At 52.2% G+C, this 26,443-nt stretch overlaps 1 protein-coding gene across 1 annotated transcript in view; it reads left to right on the plus strand.

The window, feature by feature from the left end:
• The window catches only part of LOC140405349 (nck-associated protein 1-like), a 167,822-nt gene that overhangs the window by 122,034 nt on the left and 19,345 nt on the right, over positions 1-26,443 (plus strand). The window contains exons 21-25 of the mRNA XM_072493647.1: positions 93-190; positions 1,863-1,956; positions 18,772-18,854; positions 19,679-19,759; positions 22,147-22,240. Coding sequence (XP_072349748.1) covers positions 93-190; positions 1,863-1,956; positions 18,772-18,854; positions 19,679-19,759; positions 22,147-22,240 — 450 coding nt within the window. The remainder of the gene's footprint in view (positions 1-92; positions 191-1,862; positions 1,957-18,771; positions 18,855-19,678; positions 19,760-22,146; positions 22,241-26,443) is intronic.

The following is a 26,443-nucleotide window of genomic DNA, read 5'->3' on the forward strand; positions in this document are numbered from 1 at the left end:
GCGGGAATACTCCATTGTCCGCGAAAATCACTGTTTGTCGTTTGCGTTTGACTGCGAGACCTCTGCTCCTGATTTCAATCTTGACTTCACAGAATTGCATGCGTTGGCGGAGCTGATTGGGCCGTACGGGATGCAGCACCTGAGTGAACACCTGATGTGGCACATCACGTCACAGGTGAACGAGCTGAAGGTAAGGGCCACCTGGTACTTGGAAGTGCATGATGGGACTGAGTCAGCACGGCTTTGTCAAGGGGAGGTCGTGTCTGACAAATCTGTCAGAGTTCTTTGAGGAGGTAACAAGGAAGTTAGACAAAGGAGAACCAGTGGACGTGATTTATTTAGATTTCCAGAAGGCCTTTGACAAGGTGCCACATAGGAGACTGTTAAATAAGTTACGAGCCCATGGTGTTCAGGGTAAGATCCTGGCATGGATAGAGGATTGGCTGACTGGCAGAAGGCAGAGAGTGGGGATAAAGGGGTCTTTTTCAGGATGGCAGCCGGTGACTAGTGGTGTGCCTCAGGGGTCTGTGCTGGGACCACAACTTTTCACAATATACATTAATGATCTGGAAGAAGGTACTGAAGGCACTGTTGCTAAGTTTGCAAATGATGCAAAGATCTGTAGAGGGACAGGTAGTATTGAGGAAGCAAGGGGGCTGCAGAAGGACTTGGACAAGCTAGGAGAGCGAGCAATGAAGTAGCAGATGGAATACTATGTGGAAAAGTGTGAGGTTATGCACTTTGGAAGGAGGAATTTAGGCAGAGACTATTTTCTAAATGGGGAAATGCTTCGGAAAGCAGAAGCACAAAGGGACTTGGGAGTCCTTGTTCACGATTCTCTTAAGGTTAACGTGCAGGTTCAGTCGGCAGTTAGGAAGGCAAATGCAATGTCAGCATTCATGTCAAGAGGGCTAGAATACAAGACCAGGGATGTACTTCTGAGGCTGTATAAGGCTCTGGTCAGACCCCATTTGGAGTATTGTGAGCAGTTTTGGGCCCCGTATCTAAGGAAGGATGTGCTGGCCTTGGAAAGGGACCAGAGGAGGTTCACAAGAATGATCCCGGGAATGAAGAGCTTGTCGTATGAGGAACGGTTGAGGACTCTGGGTCTGTACTCGTCGGAGTTTAGAAGGATGAGGGGGGACCTTATTGAAACTTACAGGATACTGCGAGGCCTGGATATAGTGGATGTGGAGAGGATGTTTCCACTTGTAGGAAAAACTAGAACCAGAGGAGAACCATCTCAGACTGAAGGGACGATCCTTTAAAACAGAGATGAAGAATTTCTTCATCCAGAGGGAGGTGAATCTGTGGAACTCTTTGCCGCAGAAGGCTGTGGAGGCCAAATCACTGAGTGTCTTTAAGACAGAGATAGATAGGTTCCTGATTAATAAGGGGATCAGGGGTTATGGGGAGAAGGCAGGAGAATGGGGATGAGAAAATATCAGCCATGATTGAATGGCGGGGCAGACTCGATGGGCCGAGTGGCCTAATTCTGCTCCTATGTCTAATGGTCTTATACAACTCGCTGGCGCGTGTACCCGCGGGGAGTGATACCAACCGCGCAGCGACGCCCCTGGGCAGGCACAACCTTGGATGCACCCAGCCCAGGGAGAAGTGTTGGAGCAATCATTCGCTAAATCTGTGCGGGTTTCTGATTGGGTTTTCTTTGGGGGTGGGTAGCTGGGGGGTTGGGCAGGGTGCGGGGAGGTGCACTGTGGGTGGCGAGGCATGCCGAGCAAGGTGGGCTCGGGAGATGGCAAGGCGGGCGAGCCGTCAGTAAGATTGTCAAATTGAGATGGGCAGAGAGAACAGCACCTCAAGCTCGACAAGATGTCATAACGGGAGCTGTGTTTATACAGAAACTGGTGGTGGAGAACATGGATACCTTGGCCCAGGTGAAGTCCAACGTGCAGAAACCGGATTTGATGACACAATTTGCCAAACGTCTAAGCTGTGAGTGACATTGTCTAACCTGTCTCATAATTTATCAATTCTATATGTTATATAAACGTTCTGATGCATTAATCAGTTTCATGTGTTTCTATCTATCTGTCTGATACTTTGATCTTTTGCCCCTCTGATATTCTAAATGCCTCATACGGTTTGATAACTTCTTCTTCTGCTTCCCACCATTTTACTTGGGGTCGATCACCACAATGTCGCTGATCACCCTTCCCCATCTCCTCCCGTCAGTCACCCACTCTTCCAATTCCTCTGTGTTTATTCTCTCATCACCGTATCTTTCCATCTGGTCTTCCACCTTCCCCCTCTCCTTCGTCCTGCCAGTCCCAACGCCATTTCCTCTCTCGCTCCCTCTCCCTCGGGAGATGACCAGAACCATTTCAATCTCTTCTCGGCTTTCCTTCGTCAACGCTCCCACGATCTTCACTGACGCCCCCCCCCCCCCCACAATCTTCACTGACCCCCCCCCCCCCCCACAATCTTCACTGACCCCCCCCCCCCCGGGGTCCTGTTTCCTGATCTTGCTCTTTCCTGTCACTTCTCACGTCCATCGCAGTATCCGTGTCTCATTAGTATCCACCAAATGATGGTCTGATAAGAACATGCAAACTAGGAGCAGGATTAGGCCATTCAGCCCCTCAAGCCCGCTCCGCCTTTCAATACGTTAATGGCTGATCTCTTCTCGGCCTCAACTCCACCGTCCTGCCCGTTCTCCATAACCCTTCAACCCATTACTAATGAAAAACCTGCCTATCTCCTCAAATTTGTTTCGTGTTCCGGTGTCCACTGCATCCTGGAGTAGCGAATTCCACAGATTCTTCATCCTTTGAGTGAAATAATTCTTCCCAATTGCTGTTTTAAATCTGCCATCCCTTAGCTTAAAACTCTTGTTCGAGACGGTCCAATAGGGGAAACTTCCGCTCTCCGTCTACCCTGTCAATCCCCTTTAGCATCTTGTATATCTCAATTAGATCTCCAGCGAGTATAGGTCGAAACTGCTCAATCCCTCTTCATAAGTCCAGTTCTTCCTCCCTGGAATCAATCCTGTGAACCTTCTGATCCGCCCTTAATGCAATTACATCCCTCCTCAAATAACGGGACCAAAACTGTATCCAGTACTCCAGGTCTCACCAATACCTTGTACAGTTACAGCAACACTTCCTCACCTTTACACTCTATTCCTTTAGCTATAAAGGACAACATTCCATTTGCTTTCCTTGTTACCTGCTGTACCTGCAGACTAACTTTCTGCGATTCATGCACTCGGACACCCAGGTCCCTCTGCACTGAAACATTCTTTTTTAAAAAAATATATATTTATTAAAGTTTTTTAACACAATTCTTCTCCCTTACAACCAATAACCCCCCCCCCCGTAACAAAAAAAACCGAGAAATCGTGCAGAGCAAGATATATACATGGCAAAATGATATATTTACACAGCTTTGTACACTGGCCTTCACCCGTACGTGCCAGTTTCCCCAACCCCTCATGTTATCTCTTGCTCATCCACCCTCCCAGGCAGTCCCCCCCCCCCCCCCGCCCCCAGGGTTGCTGCTGCTGCTGACCGACCTTCCTCTAACGCTCCGCGAGATAGTCTAGGAACGGTTGCCACCGCCTGTAGAACCCCTGCGCAGACCCTCTCAAGGCAAACTTTATCCTCTCCAACTTTATGAACCCAGCCATCACCAACGCCCCCAGGCTCGTTCCTTTACAGGACGCCATCTCCATCCTCTTCCATGCCGCCCCCTCTCCCTCCATAACCCACTTGCGGATCATCGCCACATTTGCTGCCCAGTAGTAGCTCCCCAGGTTTGGCAGCGCCAACCCTCCTCGGTCCCTACTGCGTTCCAGGAACCCTCTCCTTACTCTCGGGGTCTTATTCACCCACACAAACCCCATAATACTCCTGCCTACTCTCTTAAAAAAGGCCTTCGTGATCACGATGGGAAGGCACTGAAACACAAACAGAAACCTCGGAAGGACCACCATTTTGACCGACTGCACTCTACCCGTCAGCGAGAGCAGTAACATGTCCCATCTTTTGAAATCCTCCTCCATTTGCTCCACCAACCTCGTCAGATTCAGTTTATGTAGGGTCCCCCAACTCCTGGCTATCTGGATCCCCAGATACCGAAAGCTCCCCTCCGCCCTCCTCAGCGGTAGGTCCCCTATCCCTCTTTCTTGGTCCCCCGCCTGTAATACAAAGAGCTCACTCTTCCCTACATTGAGCTTATAGCCCGAAAACTCCCCAAACTCCCTTAGAGTCTGCATGACCGCCACCATCCCCTCCATTGGATCCGCCACGTACAGCAACAGGTCATCCGCATATAACGACACCCGATGCTCTTCTCCCCCTCGGACCACCCCCCTCCATTTATTAGACTCCCTCAATGACATGGCCAATGGTTCGATCGCCAATGCGAACAACAGGGGGGACAGGGGGCACCCCTGCGTCGTCCCTCGGTACAGTCGAAAGTACTCCGACCTCCGCCGGTTCGTCACTACACTCGCCACCGGGGTTCTGTAAAGGAGCTTAACCCAATTGATAAACCCTAGCCCGAACCCAAATCTACGCAGCACCTCCCAGAGGTACTCCCACTCTACTTGGTCAAAGGCCTTCTCCGCGTCCATAGCTGCCACTATCTCCGCCTCTCCCTCCTCCGATGGCATCATTATCACGTTTAAGAGCCGCCGCACATTAGTGTTTAGTTGCCTGCCCTTTACAAATCCCGTCTGGTCCTCATGGATCACCCCCGGGACACAGTCCTCGATCCTCGTGGCCAGCACTTTTGCCAGCAACTTTGCATCCACATTGAGGAGCGAGATCGGCCTGTACGATCCACATTGCAGTGGGTCCTTGTCCCGCTTTAGGATCAAAGAAATTGTCGCTTCCGACATTGTCGGGGGCAGGGTCCCCTCCTCTCTTGCCTTGTTAAAGGTCCTCACCAGTAGCGGGGCCAACAGGTCTGCGTACTTCCTGTAGAACTCCACCGGGAATCTGTCCGGTCCCGGGGCCTTCCCCGCCTGCATGCTCCCCAAACCCTTGCTCAGCTCCTCCAACCCAATTGGTGCCCCCAAACCAGCCACCTCTTGCTCCTCCACCCTCGGGAATCTCAGCTGATCTAGGAATCGTCTCATCCCCTCTTCCCCCGCTGGGGGCTGGGATCTGTACAGCTCTTCATAAAAGGCCTTGAATACCTTGTTTAGTTTCGTCACACTCCGAACCGTGGCTCCCCTTCCATCTTTGACTCCCCCTATTTCCCTCGCTGCCATCCTTTTACGGAGCTGGTGTGCCAGCATCCGACTAGCCTTTTCCCCATACTCGTAGGTCGCCCCCTGCGCCTTCCTCCACTGTGCCTCCGCCTTCCCTGTGGTCAACAGGTCAAACTCCGCCTGGAGCCGTCGTCTTTCCCCAAGTAATCTTTCCTCCGGGGCCTCTGCGTATCTCCTGTCCACTCTCAAAATCTCCCCCACTAACCTCTCCCTTTCCATACCCTCTGTCTTCTCCCTATGAGCCCTGATGGAGATTAGCTCTCCCCTGATCACCGCCTTCAACGCCTCCCATACCACCCCCACCCGCACCTCCCCGTTGTCATTGGCCTCCAAGTACCTTTCGATACACCCCCTCACCTTCCCACACACCACCTCGTCCGCCAGCAGTCCCACATCCAGCCGCCACAGCGGGCGTTGGTCCCTCTCCTCTCCCAGCTCCAGTTCCACCCAGTGCGGGGCATGGTCCGAAACGGCTATAGCCGAATACTCCGTCCCCTCCACCCTCGGGATGAGCGCCCTACCCAGAACAAAGAAATCTATCCGGGAGTAGGCTTTGTGTACATGGGAGAAGAAAGAAAATTCCCTGGCCTGCGGCCTAGCAAACCTCCATGGGTCCACTCCCCCCATCTGATCCATAAACCCCCTAAGTACCTTGGCCGCCGCTGGCCCCTTTCCAGTCCTTGATTTGGAGCGGTCCAGTGCTGGATCCAACACTGTATTGAAGTCCCCTCCCATTATCAGGCCTCCTATCTCCAGGTCCGGGATGCGCCTCAACATGCGCTTCATGAATCCTGCATCATCCCAGTTCGGGGCGTATACGTTTACCAACACCACCCACGTCCCTTGCAGCCTACCGCTCACCATTACATATCGCCCTCCATTGTCCGCTACAATAGTCTTGGCCTCAAATGACACCCGCTTTCCCACCAATATTGCCACCCCTCTATTCTTCGCGTCCAGTCCCGAGTGGAATACCTGTCCTACCCATCCCTTTCTTAGCCTGACCTGGTCCGCCACCTTCAAGTGTGTCTCCTGAAGCATGGCCACTTCCGCCTTCAGTCCCTTTAAGTGCGCGAACACTCGAGTCCTCTTCACCGGCCATTCAAGCCCCTCACGTTCCACGTTATCAGCCGGATTGGAAGGGCTCTCCCCCCCGTGTCCCCCCCCCCCCCCTCCCCCCGCCGACTAGCCATCTCCTTTTCTGGGCCAGTCCCGTGTCCACGCCTCCCTCACCCTCCAGTCCCCCAGAGGGGGGACCCCCGTCCCGACCACCTCTTCTGTGTCCCATTCCCTTTCGGCCAGTGCAGCAGCAACCCTTTTTCCCCCCCCTTCCCCCCCCTCCCCTCCCCCCGCTAGACCCCTGTCTAGCTTTTTTGCTCCCCCCATGTCACTCCCGTAAGTCAGCTGACCCCGGCTTCCCCCGCCGGCCCATTGACCTCCCAGCTTGGGAGTCTCCCAATCCATATGCATTCCTTTGTTCCCCTTCCTGCGCGCGGGAAAACACCCCACGCTTTCCAAAGCCCGCTCCGCCCCCTCTGGCGCAGCTCCTGTCGCAGCCTTGTCTCTCTCCCCCAGCCCATGTAACATTTCCTGCGCGTGATTGACCCCCTATATACAACAACCATCACACATCAAACCCCAAAACATCCCCCCCACCCTCACAAACCCTCAGTTAGAGTCCAACTTTTCGGCTTGTTCAAAGGTCCACGCCTCTTCAGGCATTTCGAAGTAATAGTGTTGGCCCTTGTATGTGACCCACAGTCGCGCTGGCTGCAGCATTCCGAATTTCACTTCTTTCCGGTACAACGCCGCTTTGGCCCGGTTGAAACCCACTCTCCGCTTTGCAACCTCCGCGCTCCAGTCCGGGTATATTCGGATCTCTGCATTGTCCCACTTACTGCTCCGCTCCTTCTTGGCCCATCTCAGGACCCACTCTCTGTCCGTGAACCGGTGGAACCTCACCACCATCGCCCTTGGCGGCTCATTTGCCTGGGGCTTCTTCGCCAGCACCCGATGTGCCCCGTCCAACTCCAGCGGCCTCGAAGGGGCCTTCGTGCCCATCATCGCCTCGAGCATCGTGCTCGCGTATGCCCCGGCATCAGCCCCCTCCACTCCCTCAGGGAGACCCAGGATTCGCAGATTTTTTCTCCTCGACCTGTTCTCCAGGTCTTCGAGTCTTCCCGCCCACCTCTTGTGTAGCGCCTCGTTCTGCTCCACTCTCACCGCCAGGCCCACGAGCTCGTCCTCGTTCTGACTGACTCTTTTCTATACCTCTTGGATCTTAGCTTCGTGGGCCTTCTGCGTGATCCCGAGTCCTTCAATTGTCGAAAGCATAGGCGCCAACATCTCCTTGCGCATCTCCTCGCGCTGCTCCTCGAAGCAGCGCTTGATGAACTCCTGCAGCTCCCCTTTGTCCCTGGCCGCCGCCATTTTGTTTTCTTTCCCTCGCTTCTCCCGTTGCTCCAGTGCCGCTCCTTTGGCCGTTACACTTCTGGTCCGTTTCATAGAAGCTGGCAGTGTTTGCTTCACCAGTCTGCCCCAAAAAGTCTATGGAAACTCCTGAAAAAGGTCTGAGAGTCGGCTCCAGACGGGAGCTGCCGAATGCGCGACCTACTCCTCCATGGCCGCCACCAGAAGCCTCGTCCCTGCTTCTTCAATGGACCTGGTAGATCTTTTCGCAGTTGTTCCCTCTGCTGCTAGAATTCACCTTTGATAGAGTCAAGCCAGATTGCAGCTTTAAGCTTGCTCTTCCCCCGCCTGCATGCTGGAAGAGGCCCTCGTCTACTGCTGCAGCTAAAGCCAAATCCTTCACTGTTTCTGCCGGGTCTGGTAGCCAAAAGACACAACACTCCTGGGGGACACTGTCAGGGGAATGCTGCAGCCTTCTTCCCACACCGGGAAATGTCAAACAAATGCCGTGGGGGCCCTGTAAAAGAGCCCAAAAGTCCGTTCCAAGCGGGAGTTACCGAATATGCGACCTAGCTCTGCATAGCCGCACCCGGAAGTCCCTGCACTGAAGCATTCAGAAGTTTCTCTCCACTTCGATCAGAAGTTGCCTTTTTACTCCTCCGAGAGAATAGATGACTTCACACTTATCTACGTTCAACACCATCTGCCAGATTTTGGCCCACTCACCCAACAAATCTATAACCATTTGTAAATGTCTTATCTTTTCTAAAGATTTGGCTGTAGACTATGATAGCTGTCTGTTGCTCTATCTGTCTCTGATTCATTGGGCGCAATTCTCCAAAATGGAGAGTAGGTGTTCGCGCCGTCGTGAACGCCGTCGCGTTTCACGACAGCACGAAACGGGCGCGGGGCCAACAGATTCTGTCCCCCACGGAGCCAGCACGGCACTGGAGTGGTTCACGCCGCTCCAGCCTCCCTGCCCGGCGCCAAATGGGCGCCGCGCCAACCCGCGCGTGCGTGGGGGACTTCTTCAGCGCGCCGGCCCTGACTCAACATGGCGTGGAGGTTCAGGGGCCGTCGGCGCAACAAAGTAGGCCCGGGGGGGGGGGGGAGACGCCGGCCCACCGATCGGTGGGCCCCGATCGCGGGCCTGACCCCATCGGAGGCCCCCCCCAGAGATGGAGCCCACCCCCCACAGGCTGCTCCCCGGCCCTTCGCGCAGAGTTGCCGCCGGCAGCGAGCAGCGGTGAATGGCGCCGGCGGGACTCTGCCGTTTCCGCTCGGGCCAGAGAATCGGCGGCCCCACCGCGGACAGTGGGCCGCGACCGGCGCCGTGCCAAACGCACTGCCGCAAATGATGGCGATTCTCCGCACGTCGGAGAATCGCACACCGGCCTCGGGGTGGCGTGGCGCGGTTGCGGCGATTCTCCAGCCCAGCGCGGGGCTCGGAGAATCACGCCCAAGATGTTTCCAGTACATTACCAAAGTAATATCTTACTGAACAAGTTTCCTTGCAGTCCATTGTCCGGTACAGCTGATACAATATATGTCCAATAATGTCTGATATTGTACCTGTTGGAACATTCCCTGTCCAATATGTTGCCTGGCGCTGTAGCACTTTGGAGCTTTACTTGTCAATACATTATCTGTCTGACATGTTTGCTGCCTGATATTTTTCTTGCCTGGGCGGCATGGTAGCACAGTGGTTAGCACGGTTGCTTCACAGCAGCAGGGTCCCAGGTTTGATACCCACCTTGGGTCACTGTCTGTGCGGAGTCTGCACGTTTTCCCCGTGTCTGCGTGGGTTTCCTCCGGGTGCTCCCGTTTCCTCCCACAGTCCAAAGATGTGCAGGTTAGGTGGACTGGCCATGTTAAATTGTCCCTTAGTGTCCAAAGATGTGCAGGTTAGGTGGATTGGCCATGTTAAATTGTCCCTTAGTGTCCAAAGATGTGCAGGTTAGGTGGATTGGCCATGATAAATTGTCCCTTAGTGTCCAAAGATGTGCAGGTTAGGTGGATTGGCCATGATAAATTGTCCCTCAGTGTCCAAAGATGTGCAGGTTAGGTGGATTGACCACGCTAAATTGTCCCTTAGTGTCCAAAGATGTGCAGGTTAGGTGGATTGGCCATGTTAAATTGTCCCTTAGTGTCCAAAGATGTACAGGTTAGGTGGATTGGCCATGATAAATTGTCCCTTAGTGTCCAAAGATGTGCAGGTTAGGTGGATTGACCATGTTAAATTGTCCCTTAGTGTCCAAAGATGTACAGGTTAGGTGGATTGGCCATGATAAATTGTCCCTTAGTGTCCAAAGATATACAGGTTAGGTGGATTGGCCATGTTAAATTGTCCCTTAGTGTCCAAAGATGTGCAGGTTAGGTGGATTGGCCGTGATAAATTGTCCCTTAGTGTCCAAAGATGTGCAGGTTAGGTGGATTGGCCATGATAAATTGCCCCTTAGTGTCCAAAGATGTACAGGTTAGGTGGATTGGCCATGCTAAATTGTCCCTTAGTGTCCAAAGATGTGCAGGTTAGGTGGATTGGCCATGATAAATTGTCCCTTAGTGTCCAAAGATGTGCAGGTTAGGTGGATTGGCCATGTTAAATTGTCCCTTAGTGTCCAAAGATGTGCAGGTTAGGTGGATTGGCCATGTTAAATTGCCCCTCAGTGTCCAAAGATATGCAGGTTAGGTGGACTGGCCATGATAAATTGTCCCTTAGTGTCCAAAGGTGTGCAGGTTAGGTGGATTGGCCATGTTAAATTGTCCCTTAGTGGCCAAAGATGTGCAGGTTAGGTGGATTGGCCATGATAAATTGTCCCTTAGTGTCCAAAGATGTGCAGGTTAGGTGGATTGGCCATGATAAATTGCCCCTTAGTGTCCAAAGATGTACAGGTTAGGTGGATTGGCCATGCTAAATTGTCCCTTAGTGTCCAAAGATGTGCAGGTTAGGTGGATTGGCCATGTTAAATTGTCCCTTAGTGTCCAAAGATGTGCAGGTTAGGTGGATTGGCCATGTTAAATTGCCCCTCAGTGTCCAAAGATGTACAGGTTAGGTGGATTGGCCATGTTAAATTGTCCCTTAGTGTCCAAAGATGTGCAGGTTAGGTGGATTGGCCTTGTTAAATTGTCCCTTAGTGTCCAAAGATGTGCAGGTTAGGTGGACTGGCCATGATAAATTGTCCCTTAGTGTCCAAAGATGTGCAGGTTAGGTGGATTGGCCATGTTAAATTGTCCCTTAGTGTCCAAAGGTGTGCAGGTTAGGTGGATTGGCCATGTTAAATTGTCCCTTAGTGTCCAAAGATGTACAGGTTAGGTGGATTGGCCATGTTAAATTGTCCCTTAGTGTCCAAAGATGTGCAGGTTAGGTGGATTGGGCATGCTAAATTGTCCCTTAGTGTCCAAAGATGTACAGGTTAGGTGGATTGGCCATGATAAATTGTCCCTTAGTGTCCAAAGGTGTGCAGGTTAGGTGGATTGGCCATGTTAAATTGTCCCTTAGTGTCCAAAGATGTACAGGTTAGGTGGATTGGCCATGTTAAATTGTCCCTTAGTGTCCAAAGGTGTGCAGGTTAGGTGGATTGGCCATGTTAAATTGTCCCTTAGTGTCCAAAGATGTACAGGTTAGGTGGATTGGCCATGATAAATTGTCCCTTAGTATCCAAAGATGTACAGGTTAGGTGGATTGGCCGTGTTAAATTGTCCCTTAGTATCCAAAGATGTACAGGTTAGGTGGATTGGCCGTGTTAAATTGTCCCTTAGTGTCCAAAGATGTGCAGGTTAGGTGGATTGGCCATGTTAAATTGTCCCTTTGTGTCCAAAGATGTGCAGGTTAGGTGGATTGGCCATGTTAAATTGTCCCTTAGTGTCCAAAGATGTGCAGGTGAGGTGGATTGGGCATGCTAAATTGTCCCTTACTGTCCAAAGATGTACAGGTTAGGTGGATTGGACATGTTAAATTGTCCCTTAGTGTCCAAAGGTTATGGGGTTACGGGGATAGGGTGGGGGTGTGGGCTTAAGTGGGGGGCTCTTTCCAAGGGCCGGTGCAGACTCGATGGGCTGATTGGCCTCCTTCTGTGCTGTTAATTCTATGATCCTGCCCAAAACATTGGGCAGGATTCTCTGATCCTGAGGCTAAGTGTTGACGCCGTCGTAAACACCGTTGCGTTTCCCGACAGCGTCAACAGGTCCCCAGGAGCAGCGATTCTGAGCCCTACAGGAGGCCAGCTCCCGCATGCGCGGTGCGACCGGCGTGATTGCGCGCATGTGCGGTGGATTCCTTCTCCCCGTCGGCCCTGACGCAACACGGCGTAGGGCTACAGGGGCGAAAGAGGCCCCCAGCCCGAGACCGGCCCGCAGGCCAGGCCACAGCGGAGGCCCCCCTGGGGTCGGACCCCCCCCCCCCCCCACCCCCCCCACACGCCACCCCCGGATGCATGCACGTTGAGGTTCTGCCGAGTATGACCACACGTGGACGTGAGACCGGAGAATCGGCGGTGCGCGGTTCGCGCCCGGCCTGGCGATTCTCCGACCCGGCCTGGGCTGAGAGAATCCCGCCCATTACCTCTCAAGCTTGTCAAAGGCAGGATTTGCGTGCTGGTATTTTACTTCACAATGTTTCACCTGCCTGATGCATTCTCTGCCTATTTTTGACGTAAATAATGATCAATCCCAGGGGAATGAGATTGATCAATTTGTTTCTTTCTGGAAACAATGAGATCGGGTGCCCACTTTGATCACTAATCCTCAGTCTGTGGTCATTTCTGAAGAATTGACACGTCAAATCTGCAATGTGGATGGAGCTGGAGTTCAGAATGTTATTGAGACCTTGCTTCAGTCACAAACTGAGCTCATCTCCTCTTTCCAAGTACAGTGCGGCAAAAATGAACAGCTAGCTTAGTGGGAGCTATCTAACTATGTATTTAACTATTTAATCCTGTGCTGTACCTGGCCTGGGAGTGTTTGATGGGGACAGTGTAGAGGGAGCTTTACTCTGTATCTAACCCCGTGCTGTACCTGTCCTGGGAGTGTTTGATGGGGACAGTGTAGAGGGAGCTTTACTCTGTATCTAACCCCGTGCTGTACCTGTCCTGGGAGTGTTTGATGGGGACAGTGTAGAGGGAGCTTTACTCTGTATCTCACCCCGTGCTGTACCTGTCCTGGGAGTGTTTGATGGGGACAGTGTAGAGGGAGCTTTACTCTGTATCTAACCCCGTGCTGTACCTGTCCTGGGAGTGTCTGATGGGGACAGTGTAGATGGAGCTTTACTCTGTATCTAACCCCGTGCTGTACCTGTCCTGGGAGTGTTTGATGGGGACAGTGTAGAGGGAGCTTTACTCTGTATCTAACTCCGTGCTGTACCTGTCCTGGGAGTGTTTGATGGGGACAGTGTACAGGAAGCTTTACTCTGTATCTAACCCCGTGCTGTCTCTGTCCTGTGAGTGTTTGATGGGGACAGTGTAGAGGGAGCTTTACTCTGTATCTAACCCCGTGCTGTACCTGTCCTGGGAGTGTTTGATGGGGACAGTGTAGAGGGAGCTTTACTCTGTATCTAACCCCGTGCTGTACCTGTCCTGGGAGTGTTTGATGGGGACAGGGTAGAGGGAGCTTTACTCTGTATCGAACACTGTGCTGTACCTGTCCTGGGAGTGTTTGATGGGGACAGTGTAGAGGGAGCTTTACTCTGTATCTAACCCCGTGCTGTACCTGGCCTGGGAGAGTTTGATGGGGACAGTGTAGAGGGAGCTTTACTCTGTATCTAACCCCGTGCTGTCTCTGTCCTGGGAGTGTTTGATGGGGACAGTGTAGAGGGAGCTTTACTCTGTATCTAACCCCGTGCTGTACCTGTCCTGGGAGTGTTTGATGGGGACAGTGTAGAGGGAGCTTTACTCTGTATCTAACCCCGTGCTGTACCTGTCCTGGGAGTGTTTGATGGGGACAGTGTAGAGGGAGCTTTACTCTGTATCTAACCCTGTGCTGTACCTGTCCTGGGAGAGTTTGATGGGGACAGTGTAGAGGGAGCTTTACTCTGTATCTAACCCCGTGCTGTACCTGTCCTGGGAGTGTTTAATGGGGACAGTGTAGAGGGAGCTTTACTCTGTATCTAACCCCGTGCTGTACCTGTCCTGGGAGTGTTTGATGGGGACAGTGTAGAGGGAGCTTTACTCTGTATCTAACCCCGTGCTGTACCTGTCCTGGGAGTGTTTGATGGGGACAGTGTACAGGAAGCTTTACTCTGTATCTAACCCCGTGCTGTACCTGTCCTGGGAGTGTTTGATGGGGGACAGTGTAGAGGGAGCTTTACTCTGTATCTAACCCCATGCTGTACCTGTCCTGGGAGTGTTTGATGGGGACAGTGTAGAGGGAGCTTTACTCTGTATCTAACCCCGTGCTGTACCTGTCCTGGGAGTGTTTGATGGAGACAGTGTAGAGGGAGCTTTACTCTGCATCTAACCCCGTGCTGTATCTGGCCTGGGAGTGTTTGATGGGGACAGTGGAGAGGGAGCTTTACTCTGTATCTAACCCCGTGCTGTACCTGTCCTGGGAGTGTTTGATGGGGGACAGTGTAGAGGGAGCTTTACACTGCATCTAACCCCGTGCTGTACCTGTCCTGGGAGTGTTTGATGGGGACAGTGTAGAGGGAGCTTTACTCTGTATCTAACCCCGTGCTGTACCTGTCCTGGGAGTGTTTGATGGGGACAGGGTAGAGGGAGCTTTACTCTGTATCTAACACTGTGCTGTACCTGTCCTGGGAGTGTTTGATGGGGACAGTGTAGAGGGAGCTTTACTCTGTATCTAACCCCGTGCTGTACCTGGCCTGGGAGAGTTTGATGGGGACAGTGTAGAGGGAGCTTTACTCTGTATCTAACCCCGTGCTGTATCTGGCCTGGGAGTGTTTGATGGGGACAGTGGAGAGGGAGCTTTACTCTGTATCTAACCCCGTGCTGTACCTGTCCTGGGAGTGTTTGATGGGGGACAGTGTAGAGGGAGCTTTACACTGCATCTAACCCCCTGCTGTACCTGTCCTGGGAGTGTTTGATGGGGACAGTGCAGAGGGAGCTTTACTCTGTACCTAACCCCGTGCTGTACCTGTCCTGGGAGTGTTTGAAGGGGATAGTGTAGAGGGAGCTTTACTCTATATCTAACCCCGTGCTGTACCTGTCCTGGGAATATTTGATGGGGACAGTGTAGAGGGAGCCTTACTCTGTATCTAGCCCCGTGCTGTACCTGTCCTGGGAGTGTTTGAAGGGAACAGTGTCGAGGGAGCTTTATTCTGTATCTAACCCCGTGCTGTACCTATCCTGGGAGTGTTTGATGGGGACAGTGTAGAGGGAGCTTTACTCTGTATCGAACCCCGTGCTGTATCTGTCCTGGGAGTGTTTGATGGGGACAGTGTAGAGGGAGCTTTACTCTGTATCTAACCCCGTGCTGTACCTGTCCTGGGAGTGTTTGATGGGGACAGTGTAGAGGGAGCTTTACTCTGTATCTAACCCCGTGCTGTACCTGTCCTGGCAATATTTGATGGGGACAGTGTCGAGGGAGCTTTACTCTGTATCTAACCCCGTGCTGTACCTGTCCTGGGAGTGTTTGATGGGGACAGTGTCGAGGGAGCTTTACTCTGTATCTAACCCTGTGCTGTACCTGTCCTGGGAGTGTTTGATGGGGACAGTGTAGAGGGAGCTTTACTCTGTATCTAACCCCGTGCTGTACCTGTCCTGGGAGTGTTTGATGGGGACAGTGTACAGGAAGCTTTACTCTGTATCTAACCCCGTGCTGTACCTGTCCTGGGAGTGTTTGATGGGGACAGTGTAGAGGGAGCTTTACTCTGTATCTAACCCCGTGCTGTACCTGGCCTGGGAGAGTTTGATGGGGACAGTGTAGAGGGAGCTTTACTCTGTATCTAACCCCGTGCTGTACCTGTCCTGGGAGTGTTTGAAGGGGATAGTGTAGAGGGAGCTTTACTCTGTATCTAACCCCGTGCTGTACCTGTCCTGGGAATATTTGATGGGGACAGTGTAGAGGGAGCTTTACTCTGTATCTTGCCCCGTGCTGTACCTGTCCTGGGAGTGTTTGAAGGGAACAGTGTCGAGGGAGCTTTATTCTGTATCTAACCCCGTGCTGTACCTATCCTGGGAGTGTTTGATGGGGACAGTGTAGAGGGAGCTTTACTCTGTATCGAACCCCGTGCTGTATCTGTCCTGGGAGTGTTTGATGGGGACAGTGTAGAGGGAGCTTTACTCTGTATCTAACCCCGTGCTGTACCTGTCCTGGGAGTGTTTGATGGGGACAGTGTAGAGGGAGCTTTACTCTGTATCTAACCCCGTGCTGTACCTGTCCTGGGAGTGTTTGATGGGGACAGTGTAGAGGGAGCTTTACTCTGTATCTAACCCCGTGCTGTACCTGGCCTGGGAGAGTTTGATGGGGACAGTGTAGAGGGAGCTTTACTCTGTATCTAACCCCATGCTGTACCTGTCCTGGGAGTGTTTGATGGGGACAGTGTAGAGGGAGCTTTACTCTGTATCTAACCCCGTGCTGTACCTGTCCTGGGAGTGTTTGATGGGGTCAGTGTAGAGGGAGCTTTACTCTGTATCTAACCCCGTGCTGTACCTGTCCTGGGAGTGTTTGATGGGGACAGTGTAGAGGGAGCTTTACTCTGTATCTAACCCCGTGCTGTACCTGGCCTGGGAGAGTTTGATGGGGACAGTGTAGAGGGAGCTTTACTCTGTATCTAACCCCGTGCTGTACCTGTCCTGGGAGTGTTTGATGGGGACAGTGTAGAGGAAGCTTTACTCTGTATCTAACCCCGTGCTGTACCTGTCCTGGGAGTGTTTGATGGGGACAGTGTAGAGGGAGCTTTACTCTGTATCTAATCCCGTGCTGTACCTGTCCTGGGAGTGTTTGATGGGGACAGTGTAGAGGGAGCTTTACTCTGTATCTAACCCCGTGCTGTACCTGTCCTGGGAGTGTTTGATGGGGACAGTGTAGAGGGAGCTTTACTCTGCAACTAACCCCGTGCTGTACCTGGCCTGGGAGTGTTTGATGGGGACTGTGGAGAGGGAGCTTTACTTTGTATCTAACCCCGTGCTGTACCTGTCCTGGGAGTGTTTGATGGGGGACAGTGTAGAGGGAGCTTTACACTGCATCTAACCCCGTGCTGTACCTGTCCTGGGAGTGTTTGATGGGGACAGTGCAGAGGGAGCTTTACTCTGTATCTAACCCCGTGCTGTACCTGTCCTGGGAGTGTTTGATGGGGATAGTGTAGAGGGAGCTTTACTCTGTATCTAACCCCGTGCTGTACCTGTCCTGGGAATATTTGATGGGGACAGTGTAGAGGGAGCTTTACTCTGTATCTAGCCCCGTGCTGTACCTGTCCTGGGAATATTTGATGGGGACAGTGTAGAGGGAGCTTTACTCTGTATCTAGCCCCGTGCTGTACCTGTCCTGGGAGTGTTTGATGGGGACAGTGTAGAGGGAGCTTTACTCTGTATCGAACCCCGTGCTGTATCTCTCCTGGGAGTGTTTGATGGGGACAGTGTAGAGGGGGCTTTACTCTGTATCTAACCCCGTGCTGTCCCTGTCCTGGGAGTGTTTGATGGGGACAGTGTAGAGGGAGCTTTACTCTGTATCTAACCCCGTGCTGTACCTGTCCTGGCAATATTTGATGGGGACAGTGTAGAGGGAGCTTTACTCTGTATCTAACCCCGTGCTGTACCTGTCCTGGGAGTGTTTGATGGGAACAGAGTCGAGGGAGCTTTATTCTGTATCTAACCCCGTGCTGTACCTATCCTGGGAGTGTTTGATGGGGACAGTGTCGAGGGAGCTTTCCTCTGTATCTATCCCCGTGCTGTACCTGGCCTGGGAGTGTTTGATGGGGACAGTGTAGAGGGTGCTTTACTCTGTATCTATCCCCGTGCTGTACCTGTCCTGGGAGTGTTTGATGGGGACAGTGTAGAGGGAGCTTTACTCTGCATCTAACCCCGTGCTGTACCTGGCCTGGGAGTGTTTGATGGGGACTGTGGAGAGGGAGCTTTACTCTGTATCTAACCCCGTGCTGTACCTGTCCTGGGAGTGTTTGATGGGGGACAGTTTAGAGGGAGCTTTACACTGCATCTAACCCCGTGCTGTACCTGTCCTGGGAGTGTTTGAAGGGAACAGTGTCGAGGGAGCTTTATTCTGTATCTAACCCCGTGCTGTACCTATCCTGGGAGTGTTTGATGGGGACAGTGTAGAGGGAGCTTTACTCTGTATCGAACCCCGTGCTGTATCTGTCCTGGGAGTGTTTGATGGGGACAGTGTAGAGGGGGCTTTACTCTGTATCTAACCCCGTGCTGTCCCTGTCCTGGGAGTGTTTGATGGGGACAGTGTAGAGGGAGCTTTACTCTGTATCTAACCCCGTGCTGTACCTGTCCTGGGAGTGTTTGATGGGGACAGTGTAGAGGGAGCTTTACTCTGTATCTAACCCCGTGCTGTACCTGTCCTGGGAGTGTTTGATGGGGACAGTGTAGAGGGATCTTTACTCTGTATCTAACCCCGTGCTGTACCTGCCCTGGGAGTGTTTGATGGGGACAGTGTAGAGGGAGCTTTACTCTGTATCTAACCCCGTGCTTTATCTGTCCTGGGAGTGTTTGAGAGGGACAGTGTAGAGGGAGCTTTACTCTGTATCTTACCCCGTGCTGTACCTGTCCTGGGAGTTTTTGATGGGGACAGTGTAGAGTGAGCTTTACTCTCTATCTAACTCCGTGCTGTGCCTGTCCTGGGAGTGTTTGATGGGGACAGTGTAGAGGGAGCTTTACTCTGTATCTAACCCCGTGCTGTACCTGTCCTGGGAGTGTTTGATGGGGGCAGTGTCGAGGGAGCTTTACTCTGTATCTAACCCCGTGCTGTTCCTGTCCTGGGAGTGTTTGATGGGGACAGTGTAGAGGGAGCTTTACCCTGTATCTAACTCCGTGCTGTGCCTGTCCTGGGAGTGTTTGATGGGGACAGTGTAGAGGGAGCTTTACCCTGTATCTAACCCCGTGCTGTGCCTGTCCTGGGAGTGTTTGATGGGGACAGTGTAGAGGGAGTTTTATTCCATATCTAGCCCTGTGCTCTTCTTGACTGTTGACATCACCTCTTTTTTGTTCCAGCTTCTGACAATGTTCTGAAGAGGATGACCATTATCGGCGTGATCCTGAATTTCCGATCTATGGCCCAGGAAGCACTTCGAGATGTAAGTGGAGGCACTTCTTGTCAGTTCCAGGACTGGGGATTGGATACTCTCAAGATATCTGAAACAGCTGGAAAAACTTGAATTTCCTTCGAAACCCTCTGAACTTCCCATCAACCTCCCATTCACTGCATATTGTCTCACGTTATTAGTCCTCCCAAAATCACCTGAGGAAGGAGCAGCGCTCTGAAAGCTAGTGATTTGAAACAAACGTGTTGGACTTTAACCTGGTGTTGTGAGACTTCGTACTGTGCTCACCCCAGTCCAACGCCGGCATCTCCACATCATTGGTCCCAAAATGCGTCACCTCACACTTTTCAGCGTTAAATTCCGTTTGCCACTGGTTTGCACATCAGAGACTATTCCGAATCATTCCTGATTGGAATCCCACACCCTACTCTCCATAAATGTGAGGCCATACGTTTTTGTCATCGCCCGTAATATCTGCTTTTGTGATTCAGTGTCACATTTTGTTTGATAAAATACTTCCGTGAACTGCCTCGATGTGTGTTACATTGCCAAAGGTGCTGTTGTATAAGGTTCTAAAAAAAATGTCCTATTAAGGGGCAATTTAGCGTGGCCATTTCACCTACCCTGCATATCTTTGGGTTGTGGAGGTGAAACCCACGCAGACATGGGGAGAATGTGCAAACTCCCTCACACAGACTTACCTCTGAACCCAGGGACATGGGGGGAGGGGTTCTGCCTTGCAGTTCCAGCTGTGGCCACCTCTGGATACTGGCGTTGCTGGGACCTCGGAGGGAAGCGAACTCAGGTGACCAATCCCAGTGAGCGTTGCGCTAACGCTGTTTCTTGTCTGTTGGCAGGTTTTATCAGGTCACATCCCATTCCTCATGGGCTCCATTCAGCTTCTGAGTGACATCATCAGCCCAGACACGGACACCAAGGTATGAGTGGCGGGGTAAGGTCGTCGAGGGGTGAGGGTGGGCGTTCATTGCATCTCATGCCAGCGTTGCTGCCAATGCCCTGTTATGCCTCTTCTCAGGGTTAGCACTGAAGTTGATCCAACGCGGGTTGGATGAACTGTAGAGGAACATTTTAGTCCAATACTGTCGCGCAAAAATACAAGCAGTGATTGTTTTTTGTTGGATGAAGGGTTATGGGACCAGGTGAGGCAGATTTAAGTTCAACCACATGATCTCTGTGAACCAGCAGCAAAGGCTTGTGGGACTGACTGGTCTGCCCCTGGTCCCAACTCTGATAAAAGCAACAGGACAGGATTGATCACCAGTCAGTTTTTTGTGGTATCTTATCTCCCCTGCCGTCCGTCAGTCAAGGCCTTCAAATATGTCCTCGGTCAACCGGGTTTCAACTCCAGATGGCTCGCCACTGACCTCTGCTGGCAGCTGTGTGTACGTGTTGACTGGGCACAGGGCCCGGCCTGCCCACTACAGCTGAAGAACAGGCCGGCAGCCTCTATACAGCCTCAGTCTTGGCAGATGGTCACTTCCAAAGGATAGAGAATACGCGGTCCCTACGGGAAAGGGACAGAAGTGAGAACGAGAGGCGAGAAACAGTCAGATGAATCAGTAAAACTCAGTGTAGCAGACTTTGAGCTGGCCCTCGACCTGCCTGGGCCCAATCTCCCTGCAGTCCTTTTGGAAGCCCTAGCATGTTTGCACACACAATACCCACCAACTAATATGCCCGTCAATTTGTAGCTCAGAAGATATCTCCAGGAGTGACGGCAGATGGTAAGGGATGGCGAGCCTGGTATTGCCTGGTACCCGGCATGCAACCTCCTGTTTGAGGGCTACGGAAGTGTCGCATGTGCTTAGAAAGAGGAGGAATATCTTAGAATCATAGAACGTTTGCAGCCACCCAGCTTAATTCCATTTTTCCAGCATTTGGTCCATAGCAGGTTACGGCAGTCAAGGTCCAAATCCAGTCACCTTTTCGGGGAATTGAGGGTTTCCGTCTCTGGACCTGTTGGTACCATGCCCCCCACAACCCTCTGGGTGCAAAGTCTTTTCCCCATCTCCCCTCGAATCTATCTACCAATCACTGTAAATCTGTGTGTCCCGGTCACTGTCCTCCCTGCTAAAGTGGGCCTTGTCGCTGTACGTGGCCTTCGCCAAGGTTCACAATGGTACTGCCATCTGCTGTGCCACGCAACCCTGCTTGGCAGTTGTGGGTTCTTGATTTGCCTGTCTCCTGACTCAAGTGCAGACAAAGCTCCTCGGTCAGAGGTACCCCCCATGCCACCCTGGCAGATATGGCCAACTGGGCCATTCCCGGTAGAAGAGCCAATCACGAGAAGACGTGGCTTCACTGTCTGTTCTTCCCCCATCCATTTGCTGTGGAAAGTGTTACATACAGCACCGCCCCCCTCTCAGCCCCTTAACACATTTGGAGTCCAAGATTTTGTAATTAGTTCGAATTAATTGTGAGGAGAACCGTAACAGTTTAATCGTTTACTCTGGCCCCACTCCCCCCCCTCTCCCCCCGGCAGACAAACATCAGGGACCACCCCCCACTCACCACCACAGAAATGTCACTGCCATCTGTCTCTCCCCCCGCAATGGCCGCACCTCGCCGTGCCCGCACGTTCCTCCGTCACTGACCCGCTCTTCACCCCCACCACAGGTAAATGGAAATCCCCCTCCCCCCCATGGGGCTACCATGAGAGCTTGTCCCTGGCACTGCCTGTGGCATAGGGCGGCACTGCCAGGGTGGCAGTGCCAGGGCATTGCCCGGGCATGCCCCTCTTCCACCCCCCCCACCCCTGGGGGTTATATTTATCTTTCCGCGCTCGGAGGGAACGCCTCGACTGGACCCTGTATTAAAAAAGCTGTTGTAAATCTCGCCAACGTGACAGAACGTTGGCGAGGTTCGAATATTTAGTGAGGGCGAAAAAAAATCACGTGGCAGGAAGGCCGTTAATAACATTAAAATTGATTATAAATCCATTTAAATGAGGTTGCCGCCGTTTATGGACGCGATCCTCGTGACACGTTTCCTGAATCTCTCCGGATTCCCTGCCCATGGCTGGCGATCGGGGACTCCAAGTTGCCCCTCCCCCACCCGTGTCAAATTTTGTTTAAAAAATAAATAAGTTGCTGAAGTAAGAAATAAATAAAAGCAATCCATTATTGACACAAACGTTTACCAAATTGACCTCTGGGTCGCTGATCCGATGTCAGACAATTGCCCCCTTCCCCTGGAGAGTTGACGAGTTCAGTCAGGCATTTACCAGGGCCACCTCGCTCCGACATGCACCAGAATACTCCGAGAGAAATGATGTCCTGAGTAATCTGTTTCTTGACTTCTGCAGGATATGTTAGCTATCTCTGAACTGACGTCGGCAGCGGGGGCATCATGCCAGGTGGATCCCGCCCTTGTCATAGCGCTTTCCAATCAGAAGAATGGTAAGTTCACACGGGCGGGTTGAGGGGGGGGGCAGCAAGTTTAAAAAAACAAAAATCCAAAGGGGTGGCTGGATGAGTGGCAGGGATGAGATTGAATTGTTCGAGGCTGCGGCAGTGATTGGCAGTCCCAAAGCGGCTGTCTTGCCTTCCTCGTGTTGACGAGAAACATTTTCTCTCCGAGTCGATAGTGTGCAGGATTCTCTTCCCAGCGAGCTGTGGGCATGGAGCTCACTGAATATATTCAAGGCGGAGTTAGAATTATTGGGCACGATCAACATCCTGGGGGTTACCATTGATCATAAGAGATGGGAGCAGAAGTAGGCCATTCGGCCCATCAAGTCTGCTCCGCCTATTCAATGTGATAATGACCGATCTGATATAATCCTCAACTCCACTTTCCCGCCTTATCCCATAACCCTCGATCCCCTCACTCTTATCCCCATAACCCTCGATCCCCTCACTCTGATACCAATAACCCTCGATCCCCTCACTCTTATCCCCATAACCCTCGATCCCCTCACTCTTATCCCCATCACCCTCGATTCCCTCACTCTTATCCCCATAACCCTCGATCCCCTCACTCTTATCCCCATAACCCTCGATCCCCTCACTCTTATCCCCATAACCCTCGATTCCCTCACTCTTATCCCCATAACCCTCGATCCCCTCACTCTTATCCCCATAACCCTCGATCCCCTCACTCTTATCCCCATAACCCTCGATCCCCTCACTCTTATCCCCATAACCCTCGATCCCCTCACTCTTATACCCATAACCCTCGATCCCTCACTCTTATCCCCATAACCCTCGATCCCCTCACTCTTATCCCCATAACCCTCGATCCCCTCACTCTTATCCCCATAACCCTCGATCCCCTCACTCTTATCCCCATAACCCTCGATCCCCTCACTCTTATACCCATAACCCTCGATCCCTCACTCTTATCCCCATAACCCTCGATCCCCTCACTCTTATCCCCATAACCCTCGATCCCCTCACTCTTATCCCCATAACCCTCGATCCCCTCACTCTTATCCCCATAACCCTCGATTCCCTCACTCTTATCCCCATAACACTCGATCCCCTCACTCTTATCCCCATAACCCTCGATCCCCTCACTCTTATCCCCATAACCCTCGATTCCCTCACTCTTATCCCCATCACCCTCGATTCCCTCACTCTTATCCCCATAACCCTCGATCCCCTCACTCTTATCCCCATAACCCTCGATCCCCTCACTCTTATCCCCATAACCCTCGATTCCCCCACTCTTATCCCCATAACCCTCGATCCCCTCACTCTTATCCCCATAACTCTCGATCCCCTCACTCTTATCCCCATAACCCTCGATTCCCTCACTCTTATCCCCATAACCCTCGATTCCCTCACTTTTATCCCCATCACCCTCGATTCCCTCACTCTTATCCCCATGACCCTCGATTCCCTCACTCTTATCCCCATAACCCTCGATCCCCTCACTCTTATCCCCATAACCCTCGATTCCCTCACTCTTATCCCCATAACCCTCGATCCCCTCACTCTTATCCCCATAACCCTCGATCCCCTCACTCTTATCCCCATAACCCTCGATTCCCTCACTCTTATTCCCATAACCCTCGATCCCCTCACTCTTATTCCCATAACCCACGATCCCCTCACTCTTATCCCCATAACCCTCGATCCCCTCACTCTTATCCCCATAACCCTCGATCCCCTCACTCCTATCCCAATAACCCTCGATCCCCTCACTCTTATCCCAATCACCCTCGATCCCCTCACTCTTATCCCCATAACCCTCGATCCCCTCACTCTCATCCCCATAACCCTCGATCCCCTCACTCTTATCCCCAATAACCCTCGATCCCCTCACTCTTATCCCAATAACCCTCGATCCCCTCACTCTTATCCCAATCACCCTCGATCCCCTCACTCTTATTCCCATAACCCTCGATCCCCTCACTCTTACCCCCATAACCCTCAATCCCCTCACTCCTATCCCCATAACCCTCGATCCCCTCACTCTTATCCCCATAACCCTCGATTCCCTTACTCTTTTCCCCATAACCCTCGATCCCCTCACTCTTATCCCCATAACCCTCGATCCCCTCACTCTTATCGCCATAACCCTCGATCCCCTCACTCTTATCCCCATAACCCTCGATTCCCTCACTCTGATCCCCATAACCCTCGATCCCCTCACTCTTATCCCCATAACCCTCGATCCCCTCACTCTTATCCCATGACCCTCGATCCCCTCACTCTTATCCCCATAACCCTCGATTCCCTCACTCTTATCCCCATAACCCTCGATCCCCTCACTCTTATCCCCATAACCCTCGATCCCCTCACTCTTATCCCCATAACCCTCGATCACCTCACTCTTATCCTAATAACCCTCGATCCCCTCACTCTTATCCCCATAACCCTCGATCCCCTCACTCTTATCCCCATAACCCTCGATCCCCTCACTCTTATTCTCAAAACCCTCGATCCCCTCACTCTTATCCCCATAACCCTCGATCCCCTCACTCTTATACCCATAACCCTCGATCCCCTCACTCCTATCCCCATAACCCTCAAACCCCTCACTCTTATCCCCATAACCCTCGATCCCCTCACTCTTATCCCCATAACCCTCGATCCCCTCACTCTTATACCCATAACCCTCGATCCCCTCACTCCTATCCCCATAACCCTCAATCCCCTCACTCTTATCCCCATAACCCTCGATCCCCTCACTCTTATCCCCATAACCCTCGATCCCCTCACTCTTATCCCCATAACCCTCGATCCCCTCACTCTTATCCCCATAACCCTCGATTCCCTCACTCTTATCCCCATAACCCTCAATCCCCTCACTCTTATTCTCATAACCCTCGATTCCCTCACTCTTATCCCCATAACCCTCAATCCCCTCACTCTTATTCTCATAACCCTCGATCCCCTCACTCTGATCCCCATAACCCTCGATCCCCTCACTCTTATCCACATCACCCTCGATCCCCTCACTCTTATCCCCATAACCCTCGATCACCTCACTCTTATCCCCATCACCCTCGATCCCCTCACTCTTATCCCCATAACCCTCGATCCCCTCACTCTCATCCCCATAACCCTCGATCCCCTCACTCTTATCCCCATAACCCTCGATCCCCTCACTCTTATCCCCATAACCCTCGATCCCCTCACTCTTATCCCCATAACCCTCGATCCCCTCACTCTTATTCCCATAACCCTCGATCCCCTCACTCTTATCCCCATAACCCTCGATTCCCTCACTCTTATCCCCATAACCCTCGATCCCCTCACTCTTAGCCCCATAACCCTCGATCCCCTCACTCTTATCCCATAACCCTCGATACCCTCACTCTTATCCCATAACCCTCGATACCCTCACTCTTATCCCCATAACCCTCGATCCCCTCACTCTTATTCCCATAACCCTCGATCCCCTCACTCTTATCCCCATAACCCTCGATTCCCTCACTCTTATCCCCATAACCCTCGATCCCCTCACTCTTATCCCCATAACCCTCGATCCCCTCACTCTTATCCCCATAACCCTCGATCCTCTCACTCTTAACCCCTAACCCTCGATCGCCTCACTCTTATTCCCATAACCCTCGATTCCCTCACTCTTATCCCCATAACCCTCGATTCCCTCACTCTTATCCCCATAACCCTCAATCCCCTCACTCTTATCCCCATAACCCTCGATCTCCTCACTCTTATCCCCATAACCCTCGATCCCCTCACTCTTATCCCCATCACCCTCGATCCCCTCACTCTTATCCCCATAACCCTCGATCCCCTCACTCTTAGCCCCATAACCCTCGATCCCCTCACTCTTATCCCCATAACCCTCGATCTCCTCACTCTTATTCGCATAACCCTCGATCCCCTCACTCTTATCCCCATAACCCTCGATTCCCTCACTCTTATCCCCATAACCCTCGATCCCCTCACTCTTATCCCCATAACCCTCGATCCCCTCACTCTTATTCCCATAACCCTCGATCCCCTCACTCTTATTCCCATAACCCTCGATTCCCTCACTCTTATCCCCATAACCCTCGATCCCCTCACTCTTATCCCCATAACCCTCGATCCCCTCACTCTTATTCCCATAACCCTCGATTCCCTCACTCTTATCCCCATAACCCTCGATCCCCTCACTCTTATTCCCATAACCCTCGATCCCCT

Source organism: Scyliorhinus torazame, chromosome X (assembly GCF_047496885.1).
Source record: "Scyliorhinus torazame isolate Kashiwa2021f chromosome X, sScyTor2.1, whole genome shotgun sequence".
Classification (NCBI taxonomy): domain Eukaryota; kingdom Metazoa; phylum Chordata; class Chondrichthyes; order Carcharhiniformes; family Scyliorhinidae; genus Scyliorhinus; species Scyliorhinus torazame.